The sequence below is a fragment of the Salvelinus fontinalis genome, chromosome 26, assembly GCF_029448725.1.
Source record: "Salvelinus fontinalis isolate EN_2023a chromosome 26, ASM2944872v1, whole genome shotgun sequence".
NCBI classification, from domain to species: domain Eukaryota; kingdom Metazoa; phylum Chordata; class Actinopteri; order Salmoniformes; family Salmonidae; genus Salvelinus; species Salvelinus fontinalis.
Genome location: NC_074690.1, coordinates 44,951,811 through 44,974,089, shown reverse-complemented (window position 1 = coordinate 44,974,089; position 22,279 = coordinate 44,951,811). Strand labels below are relative to the sequence as shown.

Here is a 22,279-nt window from a genome sequence, read left to right as displayed (position 1 = left end):
TAGTATGGTGTCGGGCAGTAGTTATGTCCTCTATGGACATATCGTTTAACTTTTCTTTTTCCTTTTATGGATTAGTCCCTCTTGAAAACAGCAGGTGCAAATACCACTAAACTAAGCTAGTAATTCAATCTAAGTGCCGTTTAAGAGGCCAACCGGTAGGGCCGTGACGGTGATTGAATAACCGTGGAACTGACGGTTATGGATGAAGACAGTCATGAACATAAAATGACTCTCAAAACCGTTTCAATTGGTCTCCATTGATTGTAGGCTCATGTAGATTAGCTTGACCTAATAACAGCAGTGTTTACTAATGATTGTGAGAACTTGTTTTGCTAACTTAATCCGTCCATTAAACCTTCTGCAGCTCCTCTTTCCAACTTTCCTTTGATGCTCCAGCAGCTAATCTGTTAGATGTGCGGCGATGTAGGCTACGGCACATAGGCTACGGCACGTCAGTAATACAATCTTTGATGTGTGGATTAAAAAATGTATATAATATATATATATATATATATATATATATATATATATATACAATGCACATTTTCATAGCTTGCTAGTAAATAAGTACATCGGCATTCTTTTAAAAAAAGGTTGGATGTGTCTGACACCATTAATTATTCAACAGCAGTCGACAAGGTTGTTCTGGCTCTGAGTCCTATAATGCACTAATGTTGTGTCAAGTAGACAATGCGCCTTAGGCGGGACCAACAAAAATTGCCTGTTAATGCATGTATTAATTACAGTAATTTACCATTCTCATTCTCGGAGTCGAAACTTTGGTTGCAGAGTTCACAACCTGTTACGCTTGTGAGAAACAAGTTTGTGTTTATTTCATACCGTCATTTACTCGCTCCACGTGAGCAATGAGCACGTGTCTGCTGTTGACGGAGCGCGTGTCCCTGAGAACGCGTAGAAGTACCTGCTTCTTCCAAATGTCAAATGTAGGAAAGTGCCCAGCTGCGCTTATCATTCATTTTATCAGTCAACAAAGTCGTTATTTTTTTATTTTAGTATTTGATCATCCTCTCCCCCTCTAATCAGCGTCTCTGATAAATAGGCTACGGATGCATTTGTTTCTATTTTTAACGATTGTCAATTTCATTTTCCTACTATAGCATAGCTGTCCCCGTGATAACTTTCCGAGTCAATTCATTATCTCATAGCCTACTTTTGGAAAGCCACAAGTTAGGCCCTGGTTTTTTTTTCATATGTTTTAAGGAAAGAAGTAAGATCTGCTCTTATGTCTGACATACGCTGGTGGATTTGATTGAGGGTTTGCTTTTACCGGCGGTGTGCGTGCGTGAGTTCTCTGATTCCCTCTATATGTCCATTCAGAAAGTTTGCGAAATGAACCTGTCCGGATCTCTTTAATAAGAATCAAATGCTATTTTCACGATGTGATCTCGTTAAAGAATTATATGCTGCTGCCAATCGAATGACCGCAGCCTCAGTGTTTGTGATAATAATGAAATGTCACGATATCAACAAAGTGTAATGGCTCGTTCAACTTTTTATTAAGAAGCATATCTACCGACTGTATTGGGTGAGAGACCATTTGAGAGGACAGCTGTATTAGTGTTTGTGTGGAGACTATTGGTGTAGGACAGTGTGTTTGCGCTCGCCAATCTGTGCTGGTGTTAGCTAGAGGAGAACAGTCAGCTTACATAACCACAATAGCCATTTTCACCTCTCTCCCAAATTACCCTCCTGTCCTGAGCTCCTCCCTCTGTTCCCTTGGGGCCTTGGCCTGCCTGCCTGGGTATTCACATCATGTGGCGTCACAATACTGGGGCTCAATGCTCTAAATTCTCTGGATTCTACTACAAACGGTTCTGAGTGCATGCTAGAGCTTTTGTGTCGGGTGTGTTTGGTCACGCTAAGTGCAGCTCGTTTGAGGACAGATCTGCCCCATGTCAGTCAGAAACAGCAGAGAAACACGGTGTAGATCACATAGATCTCTCTCAATGTAGAGCAGGAGTACTTGTGGGATTTACTATTGAACGATTGTCTCTAATTAGGCATTGTCTATTTTCTGCATAATCATTGATAATATTGTCCTGCACCTTTTCCTATGTGCTACACAGGGCACTTCCTGTAAGTTATAAGAATGTAGAATCAATAAAGTTATATCTCATTTATTTGTGTGGACTGTCTGTTGATTGACAGGCGCTGGGCGGGTCCCAGGTGAAGCTGTCTGATGGCTCAGTGAAGACGGTAAGCACGGCGACAGCGGCCCACCTGTCCAAGCCGGCCACGACCATGCTCAGGATGACGGGCGGAGTCATCACAGCCGCTAGCTCCAACCCCAGCGCTGTCTCCACCGCCGCTGCCACGGCAACTGCCAGTCAACCGGTGAGTGGCAGGAGTTTGGGGTTACCTCTGAATAGACCCTGAATCAGAACTAGATGATCTGGTCCTTTATGGAACCAAGAAGCTTCTCTTCCGGAACTGTTAATTAGAATGTTAGCATCTTGCCAGAGAGAAATGTGTTCCTTTGTTTCAGCTAGAACTCCCTAAACCCAATGGCCTAGCTTGATCAGTCCGCCTCGTAATTACAATGAATGGGATTTATCATTGAAGGGGAGCACAGGGCGGTGGACCCTGACATATTATGAAAGAGTTATGAAACTAGAAAGGTGTATTACCCGTAGTCTGTATCATTCTTTCTCTCTAAAAAGTTGTTTTTGTCAGTGTATTTATTTCATACACAGACTGAAACCATGTGGGGATATTTCGGGCAATAAAACTGTGTGAGTCTGTCTGTTTGTGTCTGTGTAACTTCATCTTCACGAATGCCAGCTGTTTGTGGTTGTTTGGTTCCAGGTAGCGGAGGTATCCGTTCAGGCCAAACCTGTATCCCACTCTGTCCTGGTGGCAGCCAACCAGGCAGCAGTCATCAACGCCGCAAAGAACGCCAGCGCGGCTAACGCCGTTACCATGGCAAGGAAATCCACAGCGACCGCCGTTACCATGGCAAAGAGCGCCACCGGTTTGGTAACCATGCAGAAGGGCGCCACAGCGCCAACTGTCACCTTGGCAAAGGGTCCAACCACCTCTGGTACCGTTGTGACCGTTGCTAAGAGCATTACCAACATGCACGTCATCAGCATGGCCAAAGGGGCGGGTTCTATGGTAGTGGGTGTGCCCAAGAGCGCCAGCACGACATTGGTCAGTGCAGCATCGCTGTTCAGTGGGATGGTGGCAGGGGGAAAGACTGCTGCTACCTTATCAGGTAGGAAGAGAATATCTCTTATGTTGTTTGGAAAAGTGGATTGCTGCTATTTTGGGACAGGTCTCAATTTTTTTTCTCTCAGTAGGATCACCTGTGTAAAAACAAAGCATAGATTTCAAATAAATAGATCATTTAAATGGCCAAATGCCCCATCCAGGCTAAGAGTTGTCTCCTGTGCTCTGGTCTTGTCCAGGTATGCTGAAGATCCACTCTGGCGGGTCCAGCTCCCAGCAGACAGTGCTGACCGTCCCTGCCAACCAGCCCAAACAACTGGTGGTGGGCACGGGCACAGGAGGCGTACAGACCATACACATGCCCGTCAACAAAGGTAAGTCAGTCAGTCCATCCATGGTAAATTATTCCATAATATAGCAATCGATCCATCAGACAATCCAGCGTTTTTCCTGACATGTATTTTTCAGACAGTGACACAAAGGCCCAAAAAAGCATATGACTCTTCTCCAGAGTATCTGACATCTATTGAAATCAATAGAAAACCAGGTAGACAGACTTTCACAGCACCCGCTGAGGACTGGAGAGCAGAAATCTGTGTGCTGTGGGATTCTACCTATTCCCCAGATCCAGACAAAGTACATGATGTGGGCAGGGCCTGGGAGACAGAGATGTGTTTCTGTGGGCTGGGGATTAAGTTAGTGCAGCTGGAGAGAGATGGTGGGGGGCAGGCATGTTGCGATCTTAAAACTCCTCGCACACAGACACACACACACAGTGCACCTGGGCTTTAAATGAACTGGCTCGCACACTGTGTACTGAGGAGGAGGTCTAGCCATCAGCTGAGCTCCAGGCCTACATGTGTGAATATAAAGGTTTTGGTGCGTAGTCATGGGAGACAGAAAAGCAGTCACCTTCACAGCTAAAGTCACTGTTTCATTCATTATACATTCAGTATTCATGCGTTTGTTCTTGTTGTCCCCTCGTGTGTGTGTGTGTCTGTGTGTGTGTAGTAGTCCAGTCCGGCTATGTGTCTAAAGGGCCAGCTCCCAGTAGTAGCTCCACTCCCTCGCCTGGAGCAGGAGTGGCTGCAGCTGGAGTCTCCCCCAGTCCTGCTGCTGCTGCCCAGGCCTCGCCTTCCCCCTCCCTCACCCTGCCCCTGGCCCAAGGTGAGAGGAGCACCATTCGCCTCCCTCTCTCTTGCCTCTCCTTCAACATCCTCCTGTCTCTCCTTCATGCCTCTCTGTGGGTGGCCCTCCCTTAATGCTTCAGTTTCGGCTAGGCGAGCCGAACAAGTTTTCTCGTAAGAGACCTTCGCTTGAAAAACGAGAAAAAAGTGTCAATACTATTGTTTGTCCATTTTGAGACGCCGTAGCCAGCATACACTCAGAATTAATCTAAGATGACTCAAGAAATCTGTCATGAATTTTGACGTTTTTGTCGAGGAGATCTTAGTAACGCAATTTTGCGTCTGACTAGGATGGTGTAGTATTTCTCAAGTGAAAAAATGTACATGCGGGCGAGTCGTCTCAGGCACTTTAATTCTTTAATTTTATTTAACCTTTATTTAACTAGGCAAGTCAGTTAAGAACAAATTCTTATTTACAATGACGGCCTACCAAAAGGCCTCCTGCGGGGACGGGGGCTGGGATAACATGGTAGCAACACAACATGGCAGCAGCACAACATGGTAGCAGCACAAAACAGGGTACAAACATTATTGGGCACAGACAACAGCACAAAGGGCAAGAAGGTAGAGACAACAATACATTGCACAAAGCAGCCACAACTGTCAGTAAGAGTGTCCATGATTGAGTCTTTGAAGGAAGAGATTGAGATTAAACTGTCCATTTGAGTGTTTGTTGAAGCTCGTTCCAGTCGTTAGCTGCAGCGACCCGGGGATGTGTGTGCTTTGGGGACCTTTAACAGAATGTGACTGGCAGAACAGGTGTTGTATGTGGAGGATGAGGGCTGCAGTAGATATCTCAGATAGGGGGGAGTGAGTCCTAAGAGAGTTTTATAAATAAGCATCAACCAGTGGATCTTGCGACGGGTATACAGAGATGACCAGTATAGAGTAAGTATAGATGTGTATAGAGTGCAGTGATGTGTCCTATAAGGAGCATGGGTGTCAAATCTGATGGCCGAATGGTAAAGAACATCTAGCCGCTCGAGAGCACCCTTACCTGCCGATCTATAACTTACGTCTCCGTAATCTTATATGGGTACGACGGTCATCTGAATCAGGGTTCATTTGGCAGCTGGCGTGAAAGAGGAGTGATTACGATATAGAAAACCAAGTCTATATTTAACTTAGCCTGCAGCTTTGATATGTGCTGAGAGAAAGACAGTGTACCGTCTAGCCATACTCCCAAGTACTTGTATGAGGTGACTACCTCAAGCTCTAAACCTTCAGTAATCACACCTGTGGGAAGAGGGGCATCCTTCTTACCAAACCACATGACCTTTGTTTTGGAGGTGTTCAGAACAAGGTTAAGAGCAGAAAAAGCTTGTTGGACACTAAGAAAGCTTTGTTGTAGAGCATTTAACACAAAATCCAGGGAGGGGCCAGCTGAGTATAAGACTGTATCATCTGCATATAAATGGATGAGAGAGCTTCCTACTGCCTGAGCTATGTTGTTGGGGCCTAGGATCGAGCCTTGGTGTACACCCTTGGCGACAGGCATTGGCTGAGACTGCAGATATTCTGACTCTATACACTGCACTCTGAGAGAGAGGTAGTTAGCAAACCAGGCCAAAGATCCCTCAGAGACACCGATACTCCTTAGCCGGCCCACAAGAATGGAATGGTACCGTATCAAAAGCTTTGGCCAATTCAATAAAAGTAGCAGCACAACTTTTCTTAGAATCAAGGGCAATGTTGACATCATTGAGGACGTTTAAGGTTGCAGTGACACATCCATAACTTGAGCGAAAACCAGATTGCATACCAGAGAGAATACTATAGACATCAAGAAAGCCAGTCATTTGATTATTGACAAGTTTTTTCAGCACTTTTGATAAACAGGGCAAAATAGAAATAGGCCTATAACAGAAAGGAACCCCTTTAAATAAAGGATGAACCGTGGCTGCCTTCCAAGCAATGGGAACTTCCAGAGCGAGGAGAGCCAGGTTAAAAAGGTCAGAGATAGGCTTGGTGATGATAGGGGCAGTAACTTTAAAGAAGAAAGGGTCAAAACCATCTGACCCAGATGTTTTTTTGTTGGTCAAGTTTAAGGAGCTCCTTTAGCCCCTCGGACTCAGTGTGACCGCCTGCAGGGGGAAACTTTGTTGCAGGGCAGGGGGGAAAAAGGGAGGCGCATCAGGGCTAGTTGCATTAGACGGGCTGGGAGATGAGGAAATGTTGGACGAGCAAGGAGGCATTGCTGAGGCAAACAGGAATCCTGACTTAATGAATTGGTGATTAAAGAGCTCAGCCATGTGCTTCTTGTCAGTAACAACCACATCATCAACATTAAGGGACATGGGCAGCTGTGAGGAGGAGGGTTTATTCTCCAGGTCGTTAACCGTTTTCCAGAACTTCTTGGGGTTAGACCCACAGAGAGAACTGCTCCTTAAAGTAACTTCCTTTGGCCTTCCGGATAGCCTGAGTGCACTTATTTCTCATTTGCCTGAACGAGACTCAGTCAGCTGAGTATGCGTGTGCCGAGCCTTTCGCCAAATGCAGTTCTTGAGGTGGTGAAACTCTGCGAGAAAACGGTCGAACCAGGGGCTGAACCTATTTTTAATTCTCATTTTCTTTATGGGGGCGTGTTTGTTAACAATACCACTGAAAATATCTATATTTCAATACCACGGAAAATGTCTTCGGCAGAGGGGATCAAGCTGATTCAATACCAATTTACAGACGTCAGGTCATGAAGGAAGGTTTGCTCATTAAAGTTTTTTAGCAAGCCTCTAGGATAAATCAGGACAGGTCGTTTCACTGAGCAGCTATTAAGAACACAGGCTGTAACGCAGTGGTTTCTAAGGTCATTACAGAAAACACCAGACTGATATCTATCAAGATTATTTGTGAGGATAACATTGAGGAGAGTTGCCTTTTCTGGGTGTTTAGAGTCGTACCTTGTGGGATTGGTGATAATCTGAGAAAGATTTAGGGAGTCCCATTGCTTTAGAACTTGGTCAGGTGGTTTAAGCATGTCCAAATTGGGGCTGGCAACAGTAGATGGGCCAGGGCGTACATTCACATTTCCAGATATCATTAACAATCAAGGCACGGCAGAGGACAGTGTTGGTTTATGACATTTGAATATGCATTAGATGGCAACATGATCATATTGTACAGCAATTTCATCAGGTAACGTGAATACAACGCCGGCGAGAGGTGGTTAGAATAGGATGGGAGGCCAAAAGTCTGTGTAACCAATAGAGAGTCAGAGTCCCGAGTGTGGGAACAAACATGGTCTGTCCCACGGTTGTGTGAACATGAAAGTTCATAGTCAACAAAGCATGCATGAGTCATGAGGCAAATAGCAAAATGCACAAGAAAAAAGCTATATATAACGACTTGGGGCCATTCATTGTAAGTTTAGAGTCACTCGCCACAGCAGTGCCTGTGTGCTGGAGGCGAGCGAAAGCTCGGTAGAGAGGGGGGAGTGTGGTGGGGGTACCTGTACCAGACAGTTGGAGACAAGCCATGGCAGACGGTGAACAGATCGCCAGGTGGAATCCAAGCAGCAGTGCAGCAGGCAACGGGAGTAGGTGTCACACCCACTTGGGAGAAGTTTTTATTTTTGGAGGCAGATTTCTTATAGATGGATGGATAGATGGATAGATGGACGGTCACTGAACAGCGGGAGTGGTCTTCAAAGGCCTCTGGATTTGGGTGGGGTAGCCTGTGAGACTCCTGCCATTTGTTGGGCTCAAAGGCTTCGACACCTCTCACTTCACACCTCAGTTCTACTTGAAGTTATATCTGGTCTTTCTCAGTTCCAGGTTGGATGGTGTCCTCTGGTCTTTGCTGTTTGTTTTGGCAGAGCACCCTCTGTATAGCTTGGAAAAATGAATCTTTGGTAGTAGTAAACCTTCCAGGTAATTTTGTCCAAAATGAGGGTGTAGGTTTGGAGTTTTGATCCGGAGTGAAGGTTATGTTGTGGAGGGTAGCATCCTGTATGTCCCTGCCGAAAAATCCAACTTTATCTAACTCCAAATCTATCTTTTTGTTTAAAAAAAAAACATGTTGAAAAATGTGAGAGCTCACATGCAGCTATGTCTCTCCCTCCCTCCCTTTTACTTCATTGACGAATCCCTACTGTTGACCAATCGCCAACGAGGGGTCGTAGACTTTGGCTCGCCGAAGAAACCCTTTCCAAAGTCCAAAACGAACAAAAACGTCACAAAATGTTGTCATAAATAGTTAAATAAAGGTTAAAGAAATAAAAAATGATATACGCACAAGCTGTTCCAAACTGTTTCGGCTGGGAAGCGCCCGGGCGCCTTTCAGCCTTCGTTTCTCTTTCCTCCACACATTCAGCTCTCCATCTCTCCTTTTCACCTCACGTTTCTACCACTTAACAATTCCTCCACTTTTTACACTTCCACCCTCAACGCCTCTCTTCCACTCTCTCCCCCTTCTTCCTCATACCCCGGTCCTTGTAAAGGTTGCGTTTTGCCTGGTCTTGTTTGTATTGTGAGCCCCATCTCGTTCTCTGTATCTCCCGTCTCCTCTACAGTGAAGACAGAGCCAGGAGTCTGTACACCCGTCTCTGCTACACCTGCCCCGTCGCCCCCTGTAACAGCCCCTGTTGCCTTCTCCACCCATGTAGCTGCTCCTCCCACTGCCTTCGCCTCAGTCAAACTGGAGCAGGGGGCCGACACCAGCTCACACCACCACGTCGAGGTCATCAAGTAAGGACAACTCAGATGCAATAGGAGTTATTACAAAGGGGTCCCAGGAGAACCTGAACTAAGCTCATACCACATCAGTTACACTATAAATGGCGTTGGCCGTTGGCTAACAAGTAAGTACTACTTAGATATATCAGAGCCAAAACAGTATATGCTATGAAAAGGGCTGGCTATTTGCGAACAAGGAAGCACCAAACCGTTAGCATAGCAGCACAAGCATTGTTCTACACCACAGAAGCAAAGTGGGCTATTGGATATGGATGGTTTTGGCACCACACCCAGACCTATGGGTTTGCTTGAGAGTCTGTTGGTGTCTTGTGTGTGGTAATGTGTTTGTGCCTCTCCTGGCTCCTCAGCACGGAACACATAGAGACCCTCATGCAGCTGCTCACCGCCGTGGTGAAGAAATCCCCCCTCATCGTACCCGAGAAGAGTAAGCTCCCTTCATCATTTTCGTGGTTCTCACTCCTGATTCTCTTTACATCCATTCTTCTTCGACGATTTGCCATGTAAATAAAGCTTGCGTGAGACGGATGGGATGTTAAACCGGTGTCCAGACACTGTGGTCATTAAAAAGCCCATGCCACTTATCGCAGGACTAGGGGTGTTAAAAGTCCCAACCTGGTCCCATTTCCATTTCTCATTCTTAATTGGCATATCACTCCTCACCTCTCCACCATGCTACCTAATGTGTGGTGGGCGTGCGGGCACCTAATGGTCGCAGTGCATCACCCGATTGGTTGCCACACATTGGTGGAGGATGAGGTGAGTTTCCCCCTTACTATGTAAAGTGCTTTGAGTGCTTTAGTTGGTAGAAAGGCACTATATAAATCCAATCTATTATTATTGTTATTAATATGTAGAAGACTGTATGTTGTGTGTTGTATGGTTAATATTGTGTTGTGTTGTCTAGCCGAGGACTCCCATCCGTTCTGTGCCGTGTCCACTGAGCAGTTTTACTCCTGGAACATTGGGAAACGCAGGGCAGCGGAGGTAAAGATTGTTTGTTTGTGTTGTTGGCCGCGTGTTTGTCAGTCTGGCTGTGTGTACACACGTCAGAGTTCATTCGTGTTGTTTATGTGTGTTTACACATGTGTTTACACATGACTCTGCATATTTTCTGCTTACCTCATGTCTCCCTGTCCAGTCGGATTCTTCTCTCTCTATTTTTGTCCCGTCATCATCCTCCACTTTCATCTCTACAAAATACACACACACACACACACACACACACACACACACACACACACACACACACACACACACACAAATGCTGCCTAGAGCCCCTGTAAACCCATTATCTATGGAGACAGTCTAGACGGGTTTTCTACTCTATTCTCTATCTGACAGTCAGTCTCTCAGACAGCAGTGCTCTATGCTGCCTGCCCCAGAGCCCAGAGCTCAGACTTATTCTACCCAGGAACACAGTATGATGATTATGAGTGTGTGGCAATGGTCCACCCGAGGCTTACTACTGACTCTGTCATGGTAACTCATATCGCCTATGAACTCATAAAGGAGGTTCAGAGGGAGTAATGCCCGAAGACACCCTGGAGAGGGCTGGCTCTGTGCTCTCTGGCTAGAATCCAATTTGTTAAAATCCTCTGTTTAGTCCATATCAACAGACTCCATGTGATTAATATGCTCAATAATATTTGAGTGACAGCTGCTGAAAGAGAATAAAGGGAGATTTCCGAGAATTGTGAGGAATCAGAGGTGTCCTCCCGTCTATTAATTGTATTGTACTATGTCTTCTGACCCATGATTTACATTGTGATCGTAATTAATAAAGACATTAGGACAGAAAAATGGATTCTGAGCCATCTCCATTATAATGTGCAAGGTGTGTTGACTGGTTTGTATTTAGTATGTATATAGACGTAACTGCCAAAATAAAGGAAACGCCAACATGAAGGGTCTTAATAGGACGTTGGGCCACCACAAACCAGAACAGCTTCTATGCACCTGGGCATAGATTCTACAAGTGTCTGGAACTCTGTTGGAGTGATGTGACACCATTCTTGACTTTACATTGTTTTCATGCTCATCACACCATTCAGTGACCACTTGTACCCTGTGAACGGGGGGCATTGTCATCCTATGGGAGCATAGCCATGGTAGCCATAATAATGGCCTTCTCAGCATTTTTATACATGACCCTAAGCATTATGGGATGTTAATTGCATAATTAACACAGGAACCACACCTGTGTGGAAGCACCTGCTTTCAATATCCTTTGTATCCCTCATTTACACAAGTGTTTCCATTATTTTGGCGAGTACCTGTGTGTTGACTTGAGTGCACTTGAAATTAAGTTGATACGGTTGTCTCACTGTAGCTCCAGCGTGCGGTGGCAGTGAAGCGTGTGGTCCAGGATGTATTGGAGCGCTGCCCCCGCCTGCAGGCCCTCACTCCCCCGAAGACCAGAGAGGTGGTCCAGTGGTGCCGACAGAGAGGCTACACACCCCCGGACCCCGAGCCCCTACGCAGCAGCAGGCCTGACGAAGGGACCATAGAAGACATCCTCACACAGATAGACAACGAACCAGGTAGAGTGTGGGTGGGGGGTGAGGTGAGGAGGGTTGTTGTTGTGTGTAGGCGTGTGTGTGAGAGAAAGAGAGATTTTATGATTTTTAGAAGAGTGCATGTGCATGCCACTCTAACTCTATTATGAGGCATTTTGTAACCTTTTTCAATATTCAATGTACTGTGTTATTAGTGCTAGTATGCAGGCCTGCCTGGTATTCACAGGCAGTCCTCATTAATTCTGTCCATTGTTCCTGTTCCTGCGTGGAGGAGAAAGGAGGCCTCTAGCCTGATGAGTCACACACCAGGCTGAGAGCCCAAACAGCCAAGCTCTGTTCTGCCAGGCTTTGCTCTGATCGCTATGGCCCAAATGCACACTCTCTTTTGCTCTCTCTTTTTCAAATCACTCTCTCTACCTCACTCACTCTCACTGTCTTTCTCTGCATGTCTAAATACAAAGTTCGGAACAGATGTGCTCAGCCTTCACACCTGTTTGAAAGCTCTCGCCTGTTTAAAGCTCTCACCTGTTAGCCTATTTTCTGAAGGTTATTTTCAAGATGTAATTAATATAAAGAGCAAGGAAGTCTTTATTTGCGGTACCCCAAAGTTGTTTATTTACATTTCTCTAAATTGTCCATTTATCTTGATTCAACCTCTGTCCTTCTACTCCTTCTATGGAGTACAGAGCAATATACACTGTGTACAAAATGACTGACCAGGTGAATCCAGGTGAAAGCTATGATCCCTTATTCAATCAGTGTAGATGAAGGGGAGGAGAATATTTTTTTTTATCTGAGTGACAACAACTGAGACATGGATTGTGTATGTGTGCCGTTCAGAGGGTGAATGGGCAAGTGCCTTTGAACGGGGTATGGTAGTAGGTGCCAGGTACACCGGTTTGTGTCAAGAACTGCAACGCTGCTGGGTTTTTCACGCTCTAAAGTTTCCCGTGTGTACAGTGCATTCGGAAATTATTCAGACCCCTTGACTTTTTCCACATTTTGTTATGCTACAGCCTTATTCAAAAATTTTATAATTTTTTCCCCCTCGTCAATCTTCATACAATAACCCATAATGACAAAGTGAAGACAGATTTTTTGAAATTGTAGCAAATGTATAAAAATAAAAAAAATAAAAAAAACTTATTTACATAAGTATTCAGACCCTTTTCTAAAAGACTTAAAATTTTGCTCAGGTGCATCCTGTTTCCATTGCTCATCCTTAAGAAGTTTCTACAACTTGATCAGAGTCCACCTGTGGTAAATTTAATTGATTGGACATGATTTGGAAAGGCACACACCTGTCTATATAAGGTCCCACAGTTGACAGTGCATGTCAGAGCAAAATCCAAGCCATGATGTCGAAGCAATTGTCCGTAGAGCTCTGAGACAGGATTGTGTCGAGGCACATATCTGGGGAAGGGTACCAAAATATGTCCGCAGCATTGAACGTGCCCAAGAACACCTGTGGTCTCCATCATTTTTAAATGAAGCAGTTTGGAACCACCAAGACTCTTAGAGCAATCAGGTGAGGAGGGCCTCGTTCAGGGAGGTGACCAAGAACCCAATGTTTTGTACACTCAGTGTAGACGCTCGCACATTTCACAGCTCATTTCACCCCGTTGCTACTTTAGGCTGTAGATAGAGAACATTCGCGGTTATTGGAACCTTTGTGTGTGCGTTAACTTGTGTGTATACATCATTTTGTAGAATGCCCCACTACCCTGGGCAGCTGTGAGGAGTTGGTCCAACGGTTGGAGCAGCTGCAGACCCTGCTGAAGACTGAGCCAGAGGATGACGATGATGAAGTCCTAGACATCGTCAGTGTGACCCCACCCTCTCATAAGTTAAAGGTCAAAGAAGAGGAACAGGAAACGGACCCCGAGCCCAAGTACTTCCTGGCCCCATGCCCCTCGGCCCAGTTCGTCAGCGACACAGCCCAACAGGTGAGGAGCTTCAGTGCCTTGCAAAAGTATTCACCCCACTTGGCGTTTTTTCCTATTTTGTTGCATTACAACCTGTGATTTTAATTGATTTTTATTTGGATTTCATGTAATGGACATACACAAAATAGTCCAAATTGGTGAAGTGAAATGAAAAAAAGAACTTAAAAGAAAAATTACACTGGGAAGGTATGTAATACATATGTATTTGCTATGAAGCCCCTAAATAAGATCTGGTGCAACCAATTACCTTCAGAAGTCACATAATTTATTAAATAAAGTCCACATGTGTGCAATCTAAGTGTCACCTGTTCTGAAAGGCCCCAGAGTCTGCAACACCACCAAGCAAGCGGCACCACGAATACCAAGGAGCTCTCCAAACAGGTCAGGGATAAAGTTGTGGGGAAGTACAGATCAGGGTTGAGTTATAGAAAAATGTCCGAAATTTTGAACATCCCACGGAGCACCATTAAATCCATTATTCAAAAATGGGAAGAATATGGCACCACAACAAACCTGCCAAGAGAGGGCCGCCCACCAAAACTCATGGACCAGGCAAGGAGGGCATTAATCAGAGAGGCAACAAAGAGACCAAAGATAACCCTGAAAGAGCTGCAAAGCTCCACAGCGGAGATTGGAGTATCTGTCCACAGGACCACTTTAAGCCGTACACTCCACAGAGCTGGGCTTTACTGAAGTGGCCAGAAAAAAGCCATTGCTTAAAGAAAAAAATAAGCAAACACGTTTGGTGTTAACTTCTTATGGCTGCAAGGGCAGTATTGAGTAGCTTGGATGAAAGGTGCACAGAGGTGCCCAGAGTAAACGGCCTGCTCCTCAGTCATAGTTGCTAATATATGCATATTATTATTAGTATTGGATAGAAAACACTCTGAAGTTTCTAAAACTGTTTGAATTATGTCTGTGAGTATAACAGAACTCATATGGCAGGCAAAAACCTGAGATAATATCCAAACGGGAATTGGGAATTCTGAGGCTGGTCGATTTTCAACCAAGATCCTATTGAAATCACAGCGAGATATGGATGAGTTTGCACTTCCTACGGCTTCCACTAGATGTCAACAGTCTGTAGAACCTTGTCTGATGCCTCTACTATGAAGGGGGTCCGAATGAGAGGGGAATTAGTCAGGTCTGCCATGACCTGACCATGCGCGTTCACATGAGAGGGAGCTCTGTTCCATCGCTCATCTGAAGTCAATGTAATTCTCCAGTTGGAACGTTATTCAAGATTTATGTTAAAAACATTCTAAAGATTGATTCAATACATCGTTTGACATGTTTCTACTGACTGTTACGGAACTGTTGTACATTTCGTCAGCTTTTAGTGAATGCGCTTTCTGACGTTGGATTTGTTTACCAAACACGCTAACAAAAATAGCTATTTGGACATAAATGATGGACATTACCAAACAAAACAAACATTTCTTGTGGGAGTCCTGGGAGTGCATTCCGACGAAGATCAGCAAAGGTAAGTGAAGATTTATAATGCTTTTTATGCGTTTTGTTGACTGCACAATTTGGCGGGTAACTGTATGGCTTGCTTTTGTGGCTGAACGCTGTTTTCAGATTATTGAATATTGTGTTTTGCCGTAAATCTTTTTGAAATCTGACACAGCGGTTGCATTAAGAACAAGTGTATCTTTAATTCTATGTAAAACATGTATCTTTCATCAAAGTTTATGATGAGTATTTCTGTTATTTGACGTGGCTCTCTGCAATTTCTCTGGATATTTTGGAGGCATTTCTGAACATGGCGCCAATGTAAACTGAAGTTTTGGGATATAAATATGAACTTAATCGAACAAGACATATATGTATTGTGTAACATGAAGTCCTATGAGTGTCATCTGATGAAGATCATCAAAGGTTAGTGATTCATTTTATCTCTATTTGTGCTTTTTGTGACTCCTCTCTTTGGCTGGAAAAATGGCTGAATTTTTCTGTGAGTTGGTGGTGACCTAACATAATCGTTTGTGGTGCTTTCGCTGAAAAGCCTATTTGAAATCGGACACTTTGGTGGGATTAAAAACAATATCACCTTTAAAATGGTATAAGATACTTTTAATTATGAGATTTCTGTTGTTTGAATTTGGCGCCCTGCACTTTCACTGGCTGTTGTCATATCGATCCCGTTAACGGTATTGCAGCCATAAGAAGTTTTTAACCAAAAGGCAAGTGTGAGACTCCCCAAACATATGGAAGAAGGTACTCTGTTCAGATGAGACTAAAATGTAGCTTTTTATCCATCAAGGAAAACGCTATGTCCGGCGCAAACCCAACACCTCTCATCACCCCGAGAGCACCATTGAAGCAAGGTGGTGGCAACATGCTGTGGGGATGTTTTTCATCAGGAGGGACTGGGAAACTGGTCAGAATTGAATGAATGATGGATGGCGTTAAATACAGGGAAATCCTTCAGGAAAACCTGTTTCAGTCTTCCAGAGATTTGAGACTTGGACGGAGGTTCACCTTCCAGCAGGACAATGAACCTTAGCATACTGCTAAAACAAAACTTGAGTGGTTTAAGGGGAAACATTTAAATGTGATGGAATGGCCTAGTCAAAGCCCAGACCTTAATCCAATTGAGAATCTGTGGTATGACTTAAAGATTGCTGCACACCAGCAGGAAGCCATCCAACTTAAAGGAGGTGGAGCGGTTTTGCCTTGAAGAATGGGCAAAAATCCCAGTGGCTCGATGTACCAAACTTATTGAGACATATCCCAAGAGACTTGAAGCTGTAATTGCTGCAAAAGGTGGCTCTACAAAGTATTGACTTTGGGGGGGGGGGGTTGATAGTTATGCACGCTCAGTTTTTTCAAAGTGGTAGGCATGTTTTGTAAATCAAATGATACAAACCCCCCCCAAAAATTCGATTTTCATTCCAGGTTGTATTCATTCCAGGTTGTAAGGCAACAAAATAGGAAAATTGCCAAGAGAGGTGAATATTTTGCAAGGCACTGTGGTCAGCACCGACAAATAAGGGAGTTGGACGAAGTTGACCCTTACTTAGGATTGCACAACTTTGATCCTCCATGGCTGGCTTTCTTTCTTGCCATATAAGTATACCGATTTAGACCTTGGAGGAAAGCAAGTATGTGCACTTTGCAGTGAAATTCAATTCTCACTGGACAATTTGCAGACTAGAGGTAGGCTATGAAAGTTGATAAGCTCCTAAAAATGGCCAGCTTTCACGGTGCTGTATTAAGATGCTAGAGGATTGTGGGACAAGGAAAAACCGTGAAAAAGAGTGTAAAAAATATACACTCCTAGCATCAGCACAACTGTGTAAAGTATCTTGTCGTAACAGCATCTCCCATCTCCTAACTTTAAGTCTCCCTCTTTCTCTCTCCCTTCTCCCCTAACCCTCTCCTTTCTCCATCTCTCTTAGATTGGCGTGGCCTTTCAGCAGGTGGAGGTGGAGAAGAATGTTTTTGCTCCGGTGATCGAGGCCATGATTCTCAAGGTTAGTCCCTCCGGATGCCTCAAACACAACACAGCATAATGAACAACGAGAATGAAAGTCGGCCTCGCCTAAAGTTAGGCATCATTCACGAGATTGACAGATACATTTTTTCCTGTGTCCCTCTGTGCACCAGCCTTTGTTCTTGTTCTGATATAAGATGTTCTGTGATGCTGTATAGATTGTAGGGTATGATAAGTGTTTCTGTCTTCTGTAGGCGACAGAGCAGTTTGCTAGTGACATCCTGAGAGAAGCTCTGGCTGGAGCCCACGTAAAATCCCACCAGAACAGGTGAGACACACTCATTTTCCTCCTTCACACTGAGCTGGTATACTAACCACTGAGAATGTATTATATTTGTCCCTATTAAATACACTATTAGGTCAATGAATATCTTCCTGATGTGTCCTCAGGACTCCCAGAGAGATCACAGCCATAAATATTCACCAGGCGTCCAGCAGCATCCCCACATGTGACTTCCTCACCAACACGCACATGGGCTACCTGACCAAGGAGGACTGATTACACACAACCTTATACACAACCTAACAAAGAACAACGGCCACCCAGACTGAGAGAGATACACGCACACTGGCTACTAGGGCTGGGTATTACCAGGGACCTCACGATACATTATTATCACGATACTTACGCGCCGATACGATATGTATTGCAATTCTCACAATTCTATATGTATTGCAATTCAATACTGTGATTTCATTGCAATTTGATGTTCCAAACATATTTCTCACCATATGTCTGCTACCGAGGGACAAGAGAGAGCCACGAGAACGAGTTTTTATCATGGAAATAAAAGTGCTGAAAACAAATTGGCTCCCTATTTAAAAAGAAAATGAAGAACAAACTCTGAAGGAGAAATGCTGTCGTTTTGGTGCAGGTACAGACAACTAGCGCCATAATAATATAGCGATATTGTCAAAACGATACGATATATCGTCAGAAATAATGTTCCATTATGTAACTCTATCGATATTTCCCCCATCGCTACTGGCTACTCACACTCACACTAGCTGACAGGCGGGCAGTAAGAGATGCAGAACGAGCATATGGACCTGCCTCTGGGTTTAAACTGAACTGTCGGCCCGGCAGAAGAACTCTCTGACAGACATTGACCACAACAGAGAAACAGTCAGAGCGCAGCAGGAGTGCTCCGACCTCACCTGGAAGACCATCTCACCAACCGCCATTTTAAACCATTAGTCAGCTACTTTTCATATCTCAGTATCATAAAGTAGAATCAAGGAAAAACACAGACAACACCAAACACCTGGGTGGAATTCAGGACTCCACAACCTTCTGGACATTAAGATACGACATGATCTCTAAAACCCTTATCAGAGTCCAAAACGTGTACGTTTCCTCCAGCGGTTCTAGAATATTGGATCGTTGGCTTTCATCATTTTCGAATTCTCAGCGCTGCTCGGGCTATCTCTCCAACCGTCGCCACATTCAAATGAATAGCGGGAGCCGTGTTGGTTGGGAATTTTGTGGGGAGGTGCGCAGTCAGGCTGTGGTCCCCTGTGGTCAAGGATCCAGATGTGTCACAGTGGGCAGGACTATCGCGTCTCTGCGTCTGTGGACTCTGAATTAGCTTTATTTTGTTATGGGGTCCCCAATCCCCTGATATTTTAGTGATTAAAAAATGGAGTCCCCGTTGAAAAGGTCGGAATACTGTTGCTTTACTCTATATGATGACAGATCAGTATATCTGTTCGACTCAATAAACAGTATTTATGTAACGCTGTGCCCTACTGAATGCGACCCCGGGGATCCATCATAACATACCTGGCATAGCCGTCTCTTTCATAATCTGTTTTAGTTTGTATAACTGGTTCACCTGACAGTCAGACTAATGTACTGTATCCACTGACTTAATCACAGCTGGGCTCAGTCTGGTCCCTTTAAACCACCACGACAATGTGAGATAAAGGTTGTATTGAACATTGTGGGTCTTAAACATTGTCGAATGCTTCGAAAGAGATGTCTATGGGACAGTGTGTCTGGTGTCCTCTCTCTCGCCTTGTAACGGGGTTATGTTTGAATTAAATGGTTGAATTCTTCTCTCAAATGGCCACAACAATGCACGCCACTAGGCCAAATATGTGCTTTGAGTGGAACTAAACACATGTAGGCTATGCTCGTTTGTTAACGCCATCCGCTCTAGAATTTGCTCACTGGTGAAGGTTACTTTGAAACTGTACCCTGTAACTCAAGAAGATGTAAAATGCATATCCTCGTGAAACTCCGTCGAGATCAAATGGTCGGGATGCGAATGCTGCATGGACGTTTCACCAGTAAAACTTGAAGAATTATAATTCACGATCGACAGTGAGAAATGCACAAGGGAGGTTCTCTACGAGTGGAGCAGAGGCTGTGTAAAGTAGAGAATTCTGCACGTGCGCAGAAGCTTCGGGACCTTTAGCTGTCGTGAAGAAAGATCCAGAAAAGTCAGATCCGCAGCCTCGGCCATTAAAGTATTGTCTGTCTGACAGTCACAGGGGGTAGAGTAAGTGGCTTACAGACCTACTGTGCATCAGACCAGACGATGACTCCCCCAATAACAGTCTTAATACCATTGTACTCTTCTGGGAACAGTGTTCTTTTCATTCAGTCAATTCAAGAGATTCATTCATTTAGAAATCAGAATGCAATTGGTTCAATTCTTTTCCATGGGGGATTTTAGAATCACAGATTATATATATATTTGTCCTGAATTGACTGAGTTGAAATGGAACAGGGCCCAATCCCGACTGTTGTGTTTGTGTCTAGACTGTTCTCAAGTGTCACACATCAGCCTGATCACAGATCTGGGTGTGTCTTTCAGCCGACTAAGCATGTATGCAATGACAACAAGAGCCAGAGGAGTCGAGCTTAACATGCACATACAGATCTGGGACCAGGCTAGATCGATATGTGTCAATGAAGGAGTGCTACCATTTGGAAGTGTTGGACAGTAGGGATGGAGGGGCCACACATGCATCTGTGTGAGTCCCAAGATGAACGTGTTTTTTACTTGGTCCACTCCCCTCTGGAGTGGGGTTGACTTTCAATTGTTGGTGAAGTGCATTTGTCATGTTATGTTTTCGATGCAGTATGTATGTCCCTACCACTATGACTGTGTATTTGTGTACATTGTGTGTATGGCTGTATTTTTCTGTTTGTTCACTTCATATCAAGCCCCGCTACCAGCAAAGTCATTACTATGGTGTGTTAGAATATGTGTTTGCGTGCGTTATTTATGTGTTTGTGTTAGTGTGCGTTGGGGGTAAATGTGGTGTGAATATGGGTGTACTGTATGTACCTGTATACGAGAGTGGGAGAAAGTTAAGGTGAATTCATGAAAATATCTTTGAATATGATGCATTTTTGGATGTTGTGTGTGTACATGGTTGTTGGTGGACATTCAGCTTGTGTAGGAGTGAAGGTGGTAGGTGTTATGTTTCAGTATGAATCTGGTAAGTGTGTGGCGTGCTCACTCTAAACTGAGTGGTCACCTTGCCCGTTTGACCAAACTTTATGTATTGTAGAAATAATATCCAATTGACCATTATATTTTCATTTTCCAGTGCACACCAAAAAATATGATCGATATTCTTGTATTAAAATGGAGAACTTGTTTATAAAACTGTGGTTGTGTTTTTGAAGTGACTTAGCGTCTTGTTATCCCCCCTCCGCCCCCAGGATGCCCTTTCCCGGTTCCCCCACCCCCTCTTCCTCCATCTCTCTCTCTGACAGCTTCTTCACACTTTTCAAAGAAATACAGTCAGCTACTCATATTACTCAAATGTGAACTTGCCTACTTGCTACATCTCGCCCGCCACCTCTGGAAGTAGAGCACGACACTCGTCCGACCGTTGCCCCCCTTGAAGTAGGCCAGTGTAAATTGCTTCTTTGAGCCAACATTCCTACAGTATAAATGGTAATAGCAGAGCAATGTTTTTGAAGCAGCTGAAATGCATTGACATTTTTAGCTGAAATTGCAGTAACAGCCCGTTCCATTCATTTTCTAAAAATAATCATATTTAGCAGATGCTTTAATCCAAAATTACTTCCAGCTATGCATGCATATGATATCATACGGTTGGCCCCAGTTGGAATCAAACTCATAACCCTTGGCGCTGCAAGTGCCATGCTCTACGAACTGGGCCACATTTTTTTCCACCTCTCCCTCTCTCCCTTTGGCCCTGTGATAGGGCTACAGTAGATGTTGAGAGATTACAGGGTGCTGGACTGAGGAGGCTTTGGTGGGATGGTAGGATCGGATGGCAGTAATTTACATTCTCAGTGTGGCTCAACTCCCATGCCTCACTCCCTTTTCCTATCCGAAAGGACGGCAAATGACATATAAGAGGGATGAGAAAGGATCTGGTTCTGGTTCATTGAGGGATTAAACTCTTAAGTAGTGGCCTTCTTTGACCCTCGAATATCACTATTCCAGAAGCCAGAAACACAAAGCAGCAGGTCACTGACAGAGCCCACTTTTTTTTTTGATATCTAGGCAGGGATAGAGACAGCCAGGTTTCCAGGTACTAGCCAGAATGACCCGACATGCAAACATCAGAGAGAGTCATGTTTGTCAACACATGCTTCCTGTTAACATATTCTGTGATGGTATCAGAGCTGTGTGACATGCGTTACATAATATGGTCATGTTCAGCATCACATTTGTTCCAATAGTGTTTTGCTCGTTACTCTTAGATCAGGTTAATGTTAGTTAACTATACATTTTGGTCAGGTTGCTGTAAAGTTAGATTATTTAAATAGGCAAGTCAGTTAAGAACACATTCTTATCCACAATGACAGCCTAGGAACAGTGGGTTAACTGCCTTGTTCAGGGGCAGAACGAGAGATTTTTACCTTGTCAGCTCAGGGATTCGATCTAGTAATCTTTCGGTTATTGGCCCAACGCTCTAACCACTAGTCTACCTGCCGCCACCAGATTAGATTAGGTTTCTGTAAGATTCGGTTACTGTAAGATTAGGGCTGGGATAAAGGGACTGATCTGAAAAAGGGGTTATGCATCTGATCCTGTTGACCTTGTGTATAATTTCCAACAGGTTCCATTCAACTAATAGATTGAAAAAAACGGTACAGAATTGAGTGCAAGTCATAGAATGTGCTGTAGTATTATGTGTTGTGTTGTTTCATTCTGTGGATCATGTTGATGGACCAGGGAAGTGTCATTATTGCTTCCGATTTAGTTGCTGTGAGCATAGATTTTGTCATGAACTGCTTGTGCATGCAAAACCACCA

General features: G+C 44.3%; 1 protein-coding gene across 4 annotated transcripts in view; it reads left to right on the top strand.

The window, feature by feature from the left end:
* The window catches only part of LOC129824433 (YEATS domain-containing protein 2-like), a 75,829-nt gene extending 55,178 nt beyond the window's left edge, over positions 1-20,651 (top strand). For 2 of the 4 annotated variants that reach the window (XM_055884082.1, XM_055884083.1), the window contains exons 19-30: positions 2,170-2,355; positions 2,827-3,235; positions 3,429-3,563; positions 4,201-4,356; positions 8,884-9,058; positions 9,415-9,491; positions 9,972-10,051; positions 11,397-11,607; positions 13,294-13,529; positions 16,934-17,008; positions 17,223-17,296; positions 17,419-20,651. In XM_055884082.1, the coding sequence (XP_055740057.1) occupies positions 2,170-2,355; positions 2,827-3,235; positions 3,429-3,563; positions 4,201-4,356; positions 8,884-9,058; positions 9,415-9,491; positions 9,972-10,051; positions 11,397-11,607; positions 13,294-13,529; positions 16,934-17,008; positions 17,223-17,296; positions 17,419-17,527 (1,923 nt within the window). In that variant the 3' untranslated portion in view covers positions 17,528-20,651. Of the gene's footprint in view, positions 1-2,169; positions 2,356-2,826; positions 3,236-3,428; positions 3,564-4,200; positions 4,357-8,883; positions 9,059-9,414; positions 9,941-9,971; positions 10,052-11,396; positions 11,608-13,293; positions 13,530-16,933; positions 17,009-17,222; positions 17,297-17,418 lie in introns of those variants that run through there. The other 2 variants (XM_055884084.1, XM_055884085.1) reach the window with 2 other exon arrangements.
* Positions 20,652-22,279: the final 1,628 nt, after the last annotated feature.